Source organism: Leucoraja erinacea, chromosome 13 (genome assembly GCF_028641065.1).
Source record: "Leucoraja erinacea ecotype New England chromosome 13, Leri_hhj_1, whole genome shotgun sequence".
In the NCBI taxonomy this organism is placed as follows: domain Eukaryota; kingdom Metazoa; phylum Chordata; class Chondrichthyes; order Rajiformes; family Rajidae; genus Leucoraja; species Leucoraja erinaceus.
In genome coordinates, this window is record NC_073389.1 from 54924739 (window position 1) to 54941949 (window position 17211).

At 46.0% G+C, this 17211-nt stretch overlaps 1 protein-coding gene across 3 annotated transcripts in view; it reads left to right on the forward strand.

The window, feature by feature from the left end:
- pknox1.1 (pbx/knotted 1 homeobox 1.1) overlaps window positions 1–7942 on the forward strand; it is a 62180-nt gene extending 54238 nt beyond the window's left edge. For all 3 annotated transcript variants that reach the window (XM_055645284.1, XM_055645283.1, XM_055645285.1), the window contains 3 exons: window positions 2982–3058; window positions 4017–4192; window positions 6441–7942. In XM_055645284.1, the coding sequence (XP_055501259.1) occupies window positions 2982–3058; window positions 4017–4192; window positions 6441–6652 (465 nt within the window). In that variant the 3' untranslated portion in view covers window positions 6653–7942. The remainder of the gene's footprint in view (window positions 1–2981; window positions 3059–4016; window positions 4193–6440) is intronic.
- Window positions 7943–17211: the final 9269 nt, after the last annotated feature.

Here is a 17211-nt window from a genome sequence, read left to right on the forward strand (position 1 = left end):
TGCTTATTTACACAGAGTTGCTTTTTTATTTTCTGTGTTGAATTGGTTTCATTATTGGTTCCATCAGAAAGCTGCTCATATGATAAACATTTTCAGTTGCATGTCCAATCACATGCCCAAGGGCTTAGTTGCCTATTTTACTGCTCTGCTGGGATTTTGCATTGACTCTGACCACTACATGGAACAGTACAGCACAGGAACAGGCCCTTCAGCCCACAAATATGATGCCAAGTTAAACTAATCTCTTCAGCTGCAGATATTCCTCCATTCCAATATTTATGCATCTTCAATGCCACAGTCCGGTCTGTTCCAGAAGCACACCACTCTGTAAAAAAAATTGCCCTGCACATCTCCTTTAATCTTTCTCCCTCTAAGACCTTAATGCTACACCCTCTAATCTTTGATATTTCCAACCTGGGATAAAGGTTCTCACTGTCTTTCCTATCGGTGCCTTTTCATAATTTTATATACTTCTCCAGTCTCCCCTCAGCCTCCAATACTCTGGAGAAAATGATCCAACCTCTTTATAAATAATACCCTCTAATCCAGGCCTCATTCTGGTAAACTTCTACTGCACCCTCTCCAAAGCCTTCACATCCTTCCTGTAATAGGATAACCAGAACTGCATTCAGTACTCCAAAAGCAGCCAACATGACTTATTATCGTTTACTAGACCAGGTGCGGACCCGTTAGCCCCGTCCCCCAATATTCCACCACTCACCCATAGCCCCCAACTGCGCAGGCGCGGCTGAAGGGTTCCCTGTTGTGACGCGTGTCACGGCAACCCTCCCCCAACTGCGCAGGCGCGGCCGGCAAGTGGGAGCGCGACTGCAATAACCTGTAAAATATAAGATCAATGTGAATGCATCTCACTCTTCCTCTATTCTCCTCCTCCATTATCCTCCCTCCCACACCTCCACCAACCCTCCTCAGCTTCCTCCTCTCATCCACTCCCCCCCTCCTCTTCACACTCCCTCTTCTTTCCCCTCTCCTCTTCCCCTCCCCCACTCCCTCCCTCACCTCTCCCTCCCTCAACTTTCCTCTACCCTCAGCCTCCCTCCAAAACCCCTCTCGCCTCCCTACCCCCCTCCTCGCCCTCTATCCCCCTGCTCCCTCACCCCTATCCCACCCTCCAACTCTCCCTCCTCACCTCCCCACTGCCCTCCTCTCCCTCTATTCCCCCTCCTCCACTCTCCCTCACCTTTCCCACTTTCCCCTCCCTCTTCCCTCCCTACCCCCCTCATCCCCTGCTCTGCTACTATTCACCTCCCCCCCCCCCCAAAGAAAATTCTCAATGACCTCACGTTTTTCCCTTTAAAATAACCTAAACACAATGTTATCTGTTAATGAATACGGTGTGGCAACACTGGGTGATGGGCCGTGCACTGTACATAACCTTCGTCTCTTGGGGGGGTCACGTGTCCCGGTGACGAGAGATTGCTCGCACGCGCATAGTGTTGGTGAGTGAGGAGAGTTAGTGTAGAATAAAGTACCAGTATTTCGGATAAACTTTGTGTCTGCCTCGTTCTTTAACGGACAACTCCACGTCTGCTACAACGGAAGAAATTGATTTTTTTTAGAATAAAATCAATGTCAATAAAAATCGCGATTTTTTAATGTAAATGAAATTTGGGATCCCATGGTGACGTCGAAGGCGGCTGGCGGGCAGGGCAAGTGGTTTGAAAAGTGTTTTTTGTAAAGTTTCAAATGTCAATAACTTGTAAAATATAACATAATTCTGAACGAAACTTGGTACCGCATTTCGCAGGACAATGGTGAGTAATGTGGGACAGAAATTGTAGCGCACACGCACGCACGCACAAACAAACAAACAAGATGAGTGTTTTAGTAATATACTAGACCAAGTGTGGACCCATTGGGTCCGCTCCCCCAACGCAATATTTCACCAAATTGCACATGCGCGGCTGCTGCGTTCAAAGTTGTGCCATTGATGGCTGAAATTAAGTTAAAGTTAATAAGGTGAATAGAGGACCCGTGGAGGCGTTTGTAAAGTAGAAGGAAATTTACCCGTGGAGCCGTTGGGTCTCCGTTGTCAGGAAAAAAAGCCCTATTTTTAACAAATGAAATTTGGGATATCATTGTGACATCATTGTGACTTCGAACGTGGCTTTCAGGCAGGCCAAGTGTCTAGTGTTTTTTTTTGTAAAGTTGAAAATGTGAATAACTTGTAAAATATACCATCAATCTGAACGAAACGTGTTTCATTTACATCGCAGGACAATGGTAAGTAAGGTGGGCCAAATATTGTAGCGCTATCGTGTACCGTGCCCCCATGAAGCGTGGGGGGCTCCAGGCAGGGGGGCCGAGTTAAGGGGGGGGGGGGGGGGGGGGGGGGGGGGGGCATGTCCCCGGCTGGCGGCTCCCAGCTGCAGGCTCCCCCGACCCACCTGTCCCCTGCCCGTAGCCCCCATGAGAGGCCGGCTCCAGGCAGGGCCCGAGTTACGGGGGGGCGGGTGATCAGGGGGTGACGTCACTCGCAATGCAAACGGGAAGACTTTTTTAAAGTATTTTCAGATTTTTGAACATTTTCAATAATAACTGGAGAAATAAAGCATGAATTTTTCAGATAAGTTGATTTTGGACTCCAGGGGGGAAATCTCTACTGGAATATATAAATATGTTGTGTAAAGTGGTTTTTGTAAAGTTTAAAATGTGAATAACTTGTAAAATATACCATCAATCTGAACGAAACTTGTTTCATTTAATCGCAGGACAATGGTGAGTAAGGTGGACCAAAAATTGTGGCGCTATCTGCACCGTTTTAGCGGAGTTTGGGAAACACACGTACACGCACGCACGCATACATACAAACAAACAAGCAAGATGAGAATTTTAGTAATATATAGATAGATACTAAGTGCACCGAACGATGAAGACAAGCACATCGTCCACCTTTGTTACTACTTTACCTCCTTGGTTTGCCATTGTCATTTACGCGTTGACTTTTTCCCATCACCCAGCATCCTTATCCTACAGAAGATGAGAAGAGGCAAATCGCTGGTCAGACCAACCTCACATTGCTCCAGGTCAACAATTGGTGAGAGAATTATTTTATCTTTGTTAGACTTCATCAAAAAGTTCCTGGTGTACATTGAACCTGTTTTTACTTGAAAGTAATTGTACCCATGAATTGATCAATTCTCGTTACTCGTGATTCATGGGAACATAGAACATAGAAACATAGAAAATAGGTGCAGTAGGAGGTCATTCGGCCCTTCGAGCCAGTACCGCCATTCATTGTGATCATGGCTTATCGTCCCCTATCAATAACCCGTGCCTGCCTTCTCCCCATATCCCTTGACTCCACAAACCCCTAGAGCTCTATCTAACTCTCTCTTAAATCCATCCAGTGATTTGGCCTCCACTGCCCTCTGTGGCAGGGAATTCCATTAATTCACAACTCTCTGGGTGAAAAAGTTTTTTCTCACCTCAGTCTTAAATGGCTTCCCCTTTATTCTAAGACTGTGGCCCCTGGTTCTGGACTCGCCCAACATTGGGAACATTTTTCCTGCATCTAGCTTGTCCAGTCCTTTTATAATTTTATATGTTTCTATAAGATGCCCCCTCTTCCTTCTAAACTCCAGTGAATACAAGCCTAGTCTTTTCAATCTTTCCTCATATGACAGTCCCGCCATCCCAGGGATCAATCTCGTGAACCTACGCTGCACTGCTGCTCGTGGCTGACGTTCTCAGGAAGGATGTTGCCATTCTTCAAGGAAGCGTTGAGCATTTCCTTGAATATACTCTTGTCTCCTGATAATCTCCCACGATGAAGACTGAGGTCAAACTGCGGATAACATGGTCAACTCAACACTGGGTCTCAGTGAAGGGATGTTGACCTGGGGAGGTCGCTGACGTTGGTTCGTTGACCTTTCCAGTGCGGGGTGGGGGGGCTTTGTACGTTGGTAGTACGTGTCAGAAACCTGCAGGATTTAGGAATCACAGTTCCGGAGTAAAGTGGCAGGTCTTGATCTCTGTTCCATGTTTGGCCACAGGTTCATCAATGCTCGAAGGCGGATATTACAGCCCATGCTTGATGCCAGCAATCCGGACACTCCGCCCAAGGCCAAGAAGATCAAGACACAGAGTCGGCCAGTGCAGCGCTTCTGGCCGGACTCCATTGTAGCAGGAGTGGCGCAGCAGCATGTGACCAGTATTACAGTGTCGGACAGTAAGTCAGCCACATCCTGCACCAACCCCGACATTCTCTGCAATGCAAAAAGTGGCAGAGGTTCATGTTACTGCAGAGTGGAGCCAAGCCCATCAGTCCTAATATTATCACCACACGTCTGTACCACTTGCCTGATGGGAGGGGGGAGAAGAGGGAGTGACTGGGGTGAGATCCACCCTATGCTGGTGGCCTTGCCGAGGCAGCATGAAGTGTTGATTAAATCAATGGTTTGCCAGATGGTCTGGGCTGTGTCCACAATTCTCTGCAATTTCTTGTGGTCTTGGATATACTGTAGCTGTTCCCAAACCATGCTGTGATGTATCCTGATAAAGTGCTTTCTACGGCGCATCTGTAGGATTTAGTGAGAATTGTTGAGGACATGTCAAACTTCCTAAGCCTTCTAAAGAAGTAGAGGTGTTGGTGTGCTCTCTTGCTGATTGCTTTGATATAAGTTCATGTCAAAGGAGCAGAGTAGACCATTCGACCTATTGAATGACAAATAAATTGATTCTGATTCTGATTCTGAATCTACTCCGCTATTGATTCATGGCCGATCTATCTTTCCCTCTGAACCCCATTCTCCTGCCTTCTTCCCATAACCCTTGACACCCCTACCAATCAAGTATCTGTCAATCTTAAACAATCTAATGTCTTGGCCTCCACAACCGACTTTGGTAATGAATTCTACAGATTGACCACCATTTGACAATAGACAATAGGTGCAGGAGTAGAGGCCATTTGACCCTACAAGCCAGCACCGCCATTCACTGTGATCATGGCTGATCATCCACAATCAGTACCCTGTTCCTGCCTTCTCCCCATATCCCTTCATTCTGCTATCTCTGGAATTCTCTGCCTCAGAGGGCGGTGGAAGCTGGTTCTCTGGATACTTTCAAGAGAGAACTTGATAGGGCTCTTAAAGATACTTCTCTTGTCAGCCACGGTCGCCTATTAATCCCCTTAGAATCTTTCTTCCTCTTTGGAATGAGCTGATTCTGCACCATCTGTATTGTTCCCAGAAATACCTGCTATTTTTGTTCCACTGTCCCCCTGCTAGTGTATCTTTCCAGTCAACTTTGGCCAGCTCCTCCCTCATGGCTCCATAGTCCCCTTTGTTCAACTGTAATGGGCCTGCCCCACTTAGGCAATTTTTTAGGTGACTAGGCTGTTGCCACATGGTCGCCGAGGTGTCGCCTGTATGGTCGTGAGTAGTCACATGGTCGCCAGGGTGTCACCTGTACGGTCGTGAGTAGTCACATCCTGTACGGTCGTGAGTCGTCTCCTCAGTCGCCCAAAGAGTCGTAGCGTCTTTCTGGTCGCCGCTGGATTTTCAATATGTTGAAACATTTTCGGCGACAGTGGGTTTGATGCCAATGAGCGTAGCTTGACGTAGGTGCTGACGTCAGGTGACGTAGGTGGTCGCCAGGTGACGTAGGTGGTCGCCAGGTAACGTAGGTTGTCGCCAGGTGACGTAGGTTGTCGCCAGGTGACGTAGGTGGTCGCCAGGTGACGTAGGTGGTCGCCAGGTGACGTAGGTGGTCGCCAGGTGACGTAGGTGGTCACCAGGTGACGTAGGTTGTCGACCTGCTACGACTAGGACAGTCGCCGGCAATCGCCTAAGTGGGACCGGCTCATAATACTGACACTTCCCATTTTCCCTTCCCCCTTTCAAATTGTAAAGAAATTCCTCCTCATATCTTTTCTAAAGGTATGTCCTTTTATTCTGAGGCTGTACCTTCTGGTTCTCGACTCTCCCACTGGTGGAAACATCCTGTCCAGGACATTGACTACACGGACATTTTCAATGAGGTTCCTCCCCCTCAACATCCAAATCATTGTGGAGAGTAGCAGCCCCAACACCGACCCCTACAGAAGGTTGCTAGTCATCGCTGCCTTCTGCCATTCAGCCAACCTTCTATCCATGCTAGTATCTTCTCTCTAATAGCATGGGCACTCATCTTCTCTAGTACTCTCACATACAGCACTTTATCAAAGGCCATCTGAAAATCTCGGTAAACAACATCCACTGACTCTCCTATGTCTGTCTTGCTATTAATTTCCACAAAAAATTCCAACAGGTTTGTCAGGCAAGATCTCCCCTTCACAAAACCACGCTAACCGGCCTATTTTATCATGTGCTAAGTACCCGTGTTTATGTTTAACCTGGTGATTGTGAAATGCCACATCCACGAGAGGCCATGCTGGCATTATTGATGTAGAAACTGAATGCTCTTCTCAACTCCTGCAGGTGCCATGGTCTCGATATCAAGTCCCGTGAACGTGAATGTGGACAGTCTGCAGTCCTTGTCTTCTGATGGAGCAACACTGGCTGTGCAGCAGGTCATGATGGCTGGGCAGAGTGGAGACGATTCTGGAAACAGTGTGCAAGAAGATGACAGCGATCTCTCAACAACAAACATAACTGTCTTGGCCTTAGACAACAGTGACTCCCTGCAATAGGCACGGCTTAGAGAGGATGGACAGACGTGGCAAGCACTCAGACCAGGCATTTTTATTCTTTGCACTCACAGTGCATTTTATTTCTGATCTCTTTTATACATCGGTAGGAGAGCACACTTTTCTATTTCACCTTGTATTGAATGAACGGGGGTTTAAATATTCTCACATTGAAGCAGCTGCTTGAATGTGAGCAGTAGTCAACGTTTACTGATCGATGTACAGACTCAGACTGAAGGTTCAACTTTGTGTGCACTTTGTCTCTTTCACTCAGAAATAACTGGCCATAATTGACAGGTGCTTTTCAAAAACTCAGCTTAGCTGCCCGACAAACAAACATATTATTGGATCAAATCCTGCCTTGGTTAAATTGATGACTTTTATTGTCAAAAACATTTTGCAGCCAGCCTCCCACATACTTGGGCAGGGATGGGTTTCAGGACAGAGTGTTGGCAAACTTCAGGTGAGCACACAACGCAACAACTGCTCTGAGGCAGGTGAGATGTGAAAGGTACTGGTGAGGGCAGGTGGGGAGGGGGACCACTCACCCTAAGCTGCAGGGTTTGGTGGGCAGTTTCCCCAGTGCCCTGGACCTGCTCCAACAGTCACTGGCTTTAAGTCTTCTGTTCTTACTCATGGGAACCTCTTGATCTAGCGAAGACATGGCCTCAATGAGTTTCTCCACCATCTCCAGACCCAAGGTTGGTGGAGGGGATGGAAGAATGGGCTGAGTGCTGGTGATTGTGGGAAGTAGGGCATGAACTAGACACTGTTTACCTGATCCACTCCTGCACCATCTATTGCATACTCTACATCATCGGCAGCAAGACCAGTGGGAATGAACTGCCTCCAGTTGATCAATTCTGCTCACTTGGGTTTCAGTGCTTTTACTGAGATTCTTTGTGCCATTAATACAAATAATGTAAGCTTTATATATTTTAAGTATCTTTAAAATAAGTGCCGTAGCACTGCAGTGAACATGAGTGCTAATCAATCCCTTGCTCCTTAGGTAATTGTTCAAACACTCCTCCTGTCCGACTCACTCTACAACTTCCTGGCACTGGCCCTTCCTGACAGCCAAGACAGAGGAGACTGAGCAATGACTCTCACTCTAACCCAGGCAGAGTTGTCTAACCACACATTGAGATTGAGATAGAGTGAATATCCCACACCACAACACTCACTCACCCAGAGTTACGAGGAGCATATTTTACTTCATTATTATTTGCCTCATTTATTAAACTGAAGAGAAGCATCATACTAGATTTAAATTATATTCTTGTTACAATGCTATTAGTAGTCTACTGTGTTCATTGACCAGTAATGGCTGAATGAGTGTGTCCATCGCTCCATTACACCAGCTGTGGTCTGTAATTATGTTGTTGTAAGGATCAGGGTATCGGCGTTCTATCCACGCTGGTCCCACCAAGTAAGTGGGTGCAATGCCATTTCAGAAAGGTGTTCACATCCTGCACCTGGAGTCGCAGATCAATCGCGGAAATTCCCACAACTTTCCATTTCCTTCCCTGTATGGCTTCTGTGTTCTGACAGGCTCTGAGAGCGTGTGTGCGTGTGTAAGCGTGTACGTATATGTATGTGACTACATCGACAAGCCAGGGTGTAGAGGAGGGTGGCACAGCTGGTAGAGTTCCTCCCTCCGTCTCCAGTAAGCTGCTTCAGTCCTGACCTCATGTGCTGTCTGCAGGGAATTTGTCCATTATACACTGAAATAAGGTCACCCTTCAGCCTTCTGTACTCCAAGGAATAAAGTCCTAGTCTGTATCGAGCTCCTGCTGTTGGAATAAGTTAAGTCACACACAGTGATTAAGATCCAAACTTTATTAGCGTTACACCATGGGTAACTTCATCTTAACACAAAACCCAAGACTGAGGGAGAAAGTGCAGAGAAGCTTTCTGTTAAACTAGTGGAAGGAGCTACAAAGTATGACATAACATGAGTGACACTGATCTACATCCTCCCTCTTAAAGAATTAATTGTCAGTACAAAACCATTGACAAAATAAGGCATGCATAGTAATTGATATAAGCTGGAGGAAAGTCAAACATAGCCCGAGTATTTCACGGTGGGCTTGCAAACACGGCCAGCACGTGTGCGATAAAGACCATGTTTCCCCACCGGGGACAGAGCCGGTGGCTTAGGGGTGACGGAGATTGAACCGACATTCCCGGTGATGAACCAGATGGAGATTGAACCGACATTCCCGGTGATGAAAGGGGACTGTAGCGCAGGTGCTGCCACTGGTAAAGCAGCCGCTCCCGAAGTGGGTTGTACTGGTGTAGGTGGATCAATGCCACTGGACACGGACGGAAGTACACTTGTACAATCTGGATAATACGGAGGTGGGGCCGGCTCATTCACAGGCAGGATATGTTGTCTGTTCCGCCTGTAGGAGCTGTTATCGGCAATGACCAGATATGAGCGTGGCTCAGAAGCAGTTCCTGATATTACACCGATACGGTCATGGCCTTTGTCAGTTTGCAAACAAACCACCTACCCCTTGGTTATTGGAGGCAGGGGCCTGCTTGTTTTGTCATACCAGTTTTTGAATGTCACGCTTTTGTTGTAACCTGGACTGGACATCCGATGGTGGAACCACCTGAGGGATGAATGCCTGATCAGCCACAGGCACCGTGGCTCGGGTCTGCCTTGACAATAAACGTTGAGCGGGTGAACCCAAAATGGGGTCGCGGGAGATGTTGCATCGGTTGAACAGGTACACGTCGGAATTAGCTCTGTGCGATCATTCCATGAGCTGTTTGGCACTCTTGACAGCCGCTCAGCTAGTCCATTCGACGGGATATTCAGGGCTGCTGGTGATGGGGCGAAAACACCAGCGTGCAGCAAACTCCTTGAAGTGTTGGCTGGTAAATTTGTTGCCGTTATCAGTTAACAGTATGCATGGAGCTGGCAGCTAAGAAAATCGGTCAAACCATCCAGAATACAGATCGACAAGTACCAGGTACTGCTTGCCATGCCGTTCAAATATGTCAGTTGCCACTGTAGACTACGGGAGGGCAGGAGCCGGATGTGAAAGAAGTGGTTGCTTTTGTTGATGTTGTGCCAAGCTGTTGCACACTTCACAGGATGCCACATTCTTGCTGATGTATTCGGCCATGCCAGGCCAGTAAAAAATGTTTCTTGTCGGTAGGACGGTGACATCAGCGCCTGGTGTCCTGCATGGACAGCGTTAAAATACTTGCTGTGTAGCGAAGCCGGGACCATGGCCTTGTGTCCTTTTACAATAATGCCATCCTGCAGTACCAGCTCACCACGGCCTTGTGGCCTTTTATAATAATGCCATCCTGCAGTACTAGCTCACCACGGAGGGTAAAGAAAGGCCGGACTGGCAGCAGAACATTGTAGTGTTTGTCTGGCCAGCCGCGTTTAATGACGGAGGTGAGTGATCGTAGAGTACTGTCAGCAGCAGTGTGGGCAACCAGGTCCTCCACACAGGACGAGGGGATAAAGGACACAGTCATTACGATAAAGTCAACATCCGGCGAGGACGGACCCGCCCGGGGTGCCCGCGAGAGAGTGTCAGCCAGATGCACAGCCCTACCGTGTTTGTAGGTCAGAACAATGTCATATTTGAAGTAGTAACAGCATCCGCTGTAAGCGCGATGGAGAGGCATGAATCAGAGGTTGGTGGTCAGTAACAATCGTCCGAAGATAAAGTCGTTACATTTCTTGCAGGTGAAAATCCAAGGGGTCAGCGACGGGAGCAATCACACCTAGAGACACCATTCTGTTGAGTTCACTTTGAACACGGTCCCGCATAGCATGGGGAATCTTGTGAGCTGGACGGACGGACAACTGGGAGTATCTCAGGGTTAATGGTAATTGTTTACCTAACATGCAACCTGCCCAGCTTGTCGTCAAACAAAGTTTTGTATGTGTCAGGATTTGTTGGCTAAAGTCACAGGTTGTAGTCAGATGAAAGAGCTTGTTTGTCATCTCCATGACCAAATTACAGCGTAATTCACAGAACTGTCGGAATTTGCATAGTAGGCAATCAGGGTCCCGGATACTCAGCGAGAGTGATCTGGACACCAGCCGGATAGACTCAGCAAGAGTGATCTGGACACCAGCTGGATAGACTCAGCAAGAGTGATCTGGACACCAGCTGGATAGACTCAGCGAGAGTGATCTGGACACCAGCCGGGTCAAACCTAGCCGGTTCATCATGAAATAGCAGCAGGGTGAGCCGCTTCAATGTAAATTGAGAAATCTTCTTCAAATACGCGCCACCATTCTGCAAAGTCTTCGTCAAACACCAGGATCTCTGGTTTTCTGAGAGCAGAAGCCATAGTAATATATACTGGAGAAAACAACAAAATAAAATAACTAATATAATTAAGCATGGAGTCCATCCACTCTGACATCATGTTGAGCTTCTGCTGTTGGAATAACTTATCACACAGTGATTAAGATCCAAAGACTTTATTAGCCTTACAGCATATGTAACTTCATCTTAATATGTAACTCAAGACTGAGGGAGAAAGTGCAGAGAAGTTTTCTGTTGAACTAGTGGGCGGGTGTAGCTACAAAGTATATAACATGAGTGATACCGATCTACAGTCTGCCCAACTTTTCCCTTTAACCCAGGCTCTGGCAAAATCCTTGTAAACATATATAAAATTATAAAGGAGATAGGATAGAAAGTCAGAGTCCTTTTCCCAGAGCAAGGTACCCAAGAACTGGAGGGCACAGGTTCAATGAGAAATGGGAGAAATTTAAAGATGAGAGAGGCAAGTTTTTCATACAGAGAGTGGTGGCTGAGCTGCTAGGGAAAGTGGTGGAGCTGATATAATTATAATGTTGGCATGTAGACATGCAATAGGATAAGAAAGAAGTAGAGAGATATAGAAACATTGAAAAATAGGTGTAGGAGTAGGCCATTAGGCCCTTGGAACCAGCACCGCCATTCAATGTGATCATGGCTAATCATCTAAAACCAGTACCCCTTTCAGGCAAAGGACAATAGTGTAATGTGGATAAAGTCAGCTGAAATGGCCCGTTCCGTGCTACGCGATTGTGATTCCCTCCCCATCCATTTGGGGGAGATTGGAGACTGAGGTTAGAGAGACATGAAGGAAGTATATAAAATGATGGGAGATATAGATAGGGTAGACAGTGGAAATATCAAAGACTAGAGGACATGGCTTTAAGGTGAGAGGGCAAAGTTTAAAGGAGATGTACAGGGCAAGTTTGTTTTACACAGTGTGGTGGGTGCGGACAGATTCGATTGGTGTTTAAGAGGCACATGGTTATGTGCAGAGTAAAGGGATCATGTGTTGGCAAATTAAATGGTTTATCTCAACCTCATGTTCAGTACAAATATTAGGGCCGAAGGGCCTGTTCCTGTGCTGTATTTTTCTACGTTCTGAGAAATGTTTGAGAACAATTGCCTTGCATCAAATTGTATTTCTATCCTTATTTTGGATTCCCAGCATTTTCTGTATTGGTGACTTGTGGTGGGCAGTGTGTCTGAACAGGGTGTCTGAACAGGTTCCCTGGTTACATTCAGGAAGCAGTGAACTAGGATTCACTCCAAAGGACGTCATGCCTGTGCCCTGCAAACACAAACTTTTCACTTTCCTGCTAATGGGATAAACGTTATTGACCTGAAATGTCAAAATCTAAACAGAACCAGATTTCAAATTGCGTTTGAATGCAGATAAAAAGATGATGTAAACATAGAAATTGGGCTATTTCTGCCTCTCTGTGTAAATTGTACACAACAGTTGTTTTAAGGTGAAAGGGGTTTAGTTGAGGACAGCGGCTCAGTTCCTGAACCAGTAATGCAAAGCAGGTGGAATTTGAACTCAGCTGTTAAAAATCGTAAATTTGACAGGGACAGCAAAGTGGTAGAGCTGCTGCCTTGCTGCACCAGAGACCCGGGTTCCATCCCAACTACTGGTGCTGTCCGTACGGAGTTTGTACGTTCCACCTGTGACATCGTGGGTTTTCTCCGGGTGCTCCGGTTTCCTCCCATGCTCTAAAGGCATACAGGTTAGGAGGTTAATTGGGTAAAGTAATTTGTACATTATCTCCAGAGTGTGTAGGTTAATGTAAAAGGGGTGATTGGTTGGTGCGGACTCATTTGGCCACTGGGCCTGTTTCCGCGCTGTATCTCTAAACTCCAAAGGGGAAAAAGAGCAGTGCCATGAAAATGACAACATTGTACAAACTCAACAGGTCACTATTAAGGTCCTTCAGGGAGTTTGACCTCTCGTTGGCCAGGGTCTATCGCCTCTCGAATGTCCCACAGGCTCCTGCATTTACCATCACTCTAAAGTTCAAACAGAGAAGGGATTGACTTGTTAGAGGTGACTCTCTCAATGAGGGTAATGCAGTTGGTGCGAGTTGGCAAATTGCATGTAAAATTGGTTTGACAATGGGACACAGGCTTCTACCATCACTATAGGGATTGGTGTAGGCATCCTCACTGGCATCATATTCGTTCATGATTTGCATCTGAATCAAGGAGTATGGTAAGTTTGTGGATGACAAACAATAGGTGATGTTATCAAAACAGGTCCTTCAGCACAAGCATTTGACCCATATCGCTATAAAACTTTCCTATCCATGAACCTGTTTAAATATCTAGACATTTAATGACAAACAACAGAGATCTTTACAAGCTATTTATCATCTAATTCTCTGGATGGACCAGAGTATTAAACGTGTTTGGAGCAATACAGGAGCATATATTTGTAGTTGTTCAGTACAAGCAAATGGGGTTGAAAGGGAGAAGTAGATCCGCCATGATCATATTGAATGGCGGTGCAGGCTCGAAGGGCTGAATGGCCTCTACTCCTGCTCCTATTTTCTATGTTTCTAATACAGGAGCATATATTTGTAGTTGTTCAATACAAGCGAATGGGGTTGAAAAGGAGAAGTAGATAACCATATAACAATTACAGCACGGAAACAGGCCATCTCGGCCCTACAAGTCCGTGCCGAACAAATTTTTTTCCCCCTTAGTCCCACCTGCCTGCACTCATACCATAACCCTCCATTCCCTTCTCATCCACATGCCTATCCAATTTATTTTTAAATGATACCAATGAACCTGCCTCCACCACTTCCACTGGAAGCTCATTCCACACCGCTACCACTCTCTGAGTAAAGAAGTTCCCCCTCATATGGCCCCTAAACTTCTGTCCCTTAATTCTGAAGTCATGTCCTTTGTTTGAATCTTCCTATTCTCAAAGGGAAAAGCTGTCCACATCAACTCTGTCTATCCCTCTCATCATTTTAAAGACCTCTATCAGGTCCCCCCTTAACCTTCTGCGCAACAGATCTGGCCAACGAGAGGTCAAACTCCCTGAAGGACCTTAATAGTGACCTGTTGAGTTTGTACAATGTTGTTACTGTTTGTCATCTATATCAATGCTTTGGATGAGAACAAACTTGCAGATAGTGAAGATGGTTGTGAAAAAGTCTTGATTGATTGGCCAGGTGGGTTGATGGAATTGAATAGAGAAATGTGAGGTGTTGCATCTATGGAAGTCTAACATGAGCAGGAGTTACACAGTGAATGACAGGGCTCTGGAGTGTTGTAGGGCAGAGGGATCTAGAACAGGTGCATGGTTCCTTGCAGGTATGTATGGTGCTCAAAATGCCTGTTGGCACATTGGCCTTCATCAGTCAGAGTATTGTGTGTGGAAGTTGGGGGATCATGTTGCAGTTGTATAAGACGTTGGTGAGACCGCCTTTAGAGTATTATGTTCAGTTCTGAGCATCATGTTATAGGAAAGATGTCAAGCTGGAAAGGGTACATAGAGGATTTACGAGGAAATCTTAAACTAATCAAGGAAATCAAGATTAACATGAGTGACACCGATCTACAGTCTGCCCAACTTTTCCCTTTAACCCAGGCTCTGGCAAAATCCTTGTAAACATATATAAAATTATAAAGGAGATAGGATAGAAAGTCAGAGTCCTTTTCCCAGAGCAAGGTACCCAAGAACTGGAGGGCACAGGTTCAATGAGAAATGGGAGAAATTTAAAGATGAGAGAGGCAAGTTTTTCATACAGAGAGTGGTGGCTGAGCTGCTAGAGAAAGTGGGGGAGCTGATACAATTATAATGTTGGCATGTAGACATGCAATAGGATAAGAAAGAAGTAGAGAGATATAGAAACATTGAAAAATAGGTGTAGGAGTAGGCCATTAGGCCCTTGGAACCAGCACCGCCATTCAATGTGATCATGGCTAATCAACTAAAACCAGTACCCCTTTCAGGCAAAGGACAATAGTGTAATGTGGATAAAGTCAGCTGAAATGGCCCGTTCCGTGCTACGCGATTGTAATTCCCTCCCCATCCATTTGGGGGAGATTGGAGACTGAGGTTAGAGAGACAGGAAGGAAGTATATAAAATGATGGGAGATATAGATAGGGTAGACAGTGGAAATATCAAAGACTAGAGGACATGGCTTTAAGGTGAGAGGGCAAAGTTTAAAGGAGATGTACAGGGTAAGTTTGTTTTACACAGTGTGGTGGGTGCGGACAGATTCGATTGGTGTTTAAGAGGCACATGGTTATGTGCAGAGTAAAGGGATCATGTGTTGGCAAATTAAATGGTTTATCTCAACCTCATGTTCAGTACAAATATTAGGGCCGAAGGGCCTGTTCCTGTGCTGTATTTTTCTACGTTCTGAGAATTGTTTGAGAACAATTGCCTTGCATCAAATTGTATTTCTATCCTTAATTTGGATTCCCAGCATTTTCTGTATTGGTGACTTGTGGTGGGCAGTGTGTCTGAACAGGGTGTCTGAACAGGTTCCCTGGTTACATTCAGGAAGCAGTGAACTAGGATTCACTCCAAAGGACGTCATGCCTGTGCCCTGCAAACACAACTTTTCACTTTCCTGCTAATGGGATAAACGTTATTGACCTGAAATGTCAAAATCTAAACAGAACCAGATTTCAAATTGCGTTCGAATGCAGATAAAAAGATGGTGTAAACATAGAAATTGGGCTATTTCTGCCTCTCTGTGTAAATTGTACACAACAGTTGTTTTAAGGTGAAAGGGGTTTAGTTGAGGACAGCGGCTCAGTTCCTGAACCAGTAATGCAAAGCAGGTGGAATTTGAACTCAGCTGTTAAAAATCGTAAATTTGACAGGGACAGCAAAGTGGTAGAGCTGCTGCCTTGCTGCACCAGAGACCCGGGTTCCATCCCAACTACCGGTGCTGTCCGTACGGAGTTTGTACGTTCTCCCTGTGACAGCGTGGGTTTTCTCCGGGTGCTCCGGTTTCCTCCCATGCTCTAAAGGCATACAGGTTAGGAGGTTAATTGGGTAAAGTAATTTGTACATTATCTCCAGAGTGTGTAGGTTAATGTAAAAGGGGTGATTGGTTGGTGCGGACTCATTTGGCCACTGGGCCTGTTTCCGCGCTGTATCTCTAAACTCCAAAGGGGAAAAAGAGCAGTGCCATGAAAATGACAACATTGTACAAACTCAACAGGTCACTATTAAGGTCCTTCAGGGAGTTTGACCTCTCGTTGGCCAGGGTCTATCGCCTCTCGAATGTCCCACAGGCTCCTGCATTTACCATCACTCTAAAGTTCAAACAGAGAAGGGATTGACTTGTTAGAGGTGACTCTCTCAATGAGGGAAATGCAGTTGGTGCGAGTTGGCAAATTGCATGTAAAATTGGTTTGACAATGGGACACAGGCTTCTACCATCACTATAGGGATTGGTGTAGGCATCCTCACTGGCATCATATTCATTCATGATTTGCATCTGAATCAAGGAGTATGGTAAGTTTGCAGATGACAAACAATAGGTGATGTTATCAAAACAGGTCCTTCAGCACAAGCATTTGACCCATATCGCTATAAAACTTTCCTATCCATGAACCTGTTTAAATATCTAGACATTTAATGACAAACAACAGAGATCTTTACAAGCTATTTATCATCTAATTCTCTGGATGGACCAGGGTATTAAACGTGTTTGGAGCAATACAGGAGCATATATTTGTAGTTGTTCAGTACAAGCAAATGGGGTTGAAAAGGAGAAGTAGATCCGCCATGATCATATTGAATGGCGGTGCAGGCTCGAAGGGCCGAATGGCCTCTACTCCTGCTCCTATTTTCTATGTTTCTAATACAGGAGCATATATGTGTAGTTGTTCAATACAAGCGAATGGGGATAGACACAAAATGCCGGAGTAACTCAGCGGGACAGGCAACATCTCTGGAGAGACGGAATGGGTGACGTTTCAAGTTCAGACTGATGTCAGGGGAGTGGGCGGTACAGAGATAGAATGTAGTCGGAGACAGTAAGACTGGTGGGAGAACTGGGAAGGGGGAGGGGAGAGAGAGGGAAAGCAAGGGCTACTTGAAGTTGGAGAAGTCAATGTTCATACCGCTGGGGTGTAAACTGCCCAAGCAAACATGAGGTCCTGTTCCTTCAATTTACGCTGGGCTTCACTCGGACAATGGAGGAGGCCCAGGACAGAAAGATCAGATTGGGAATGGGAGGGGGTTTACAAGGATGTTGCCAGGACTAGAGGGTGTGAGCTAA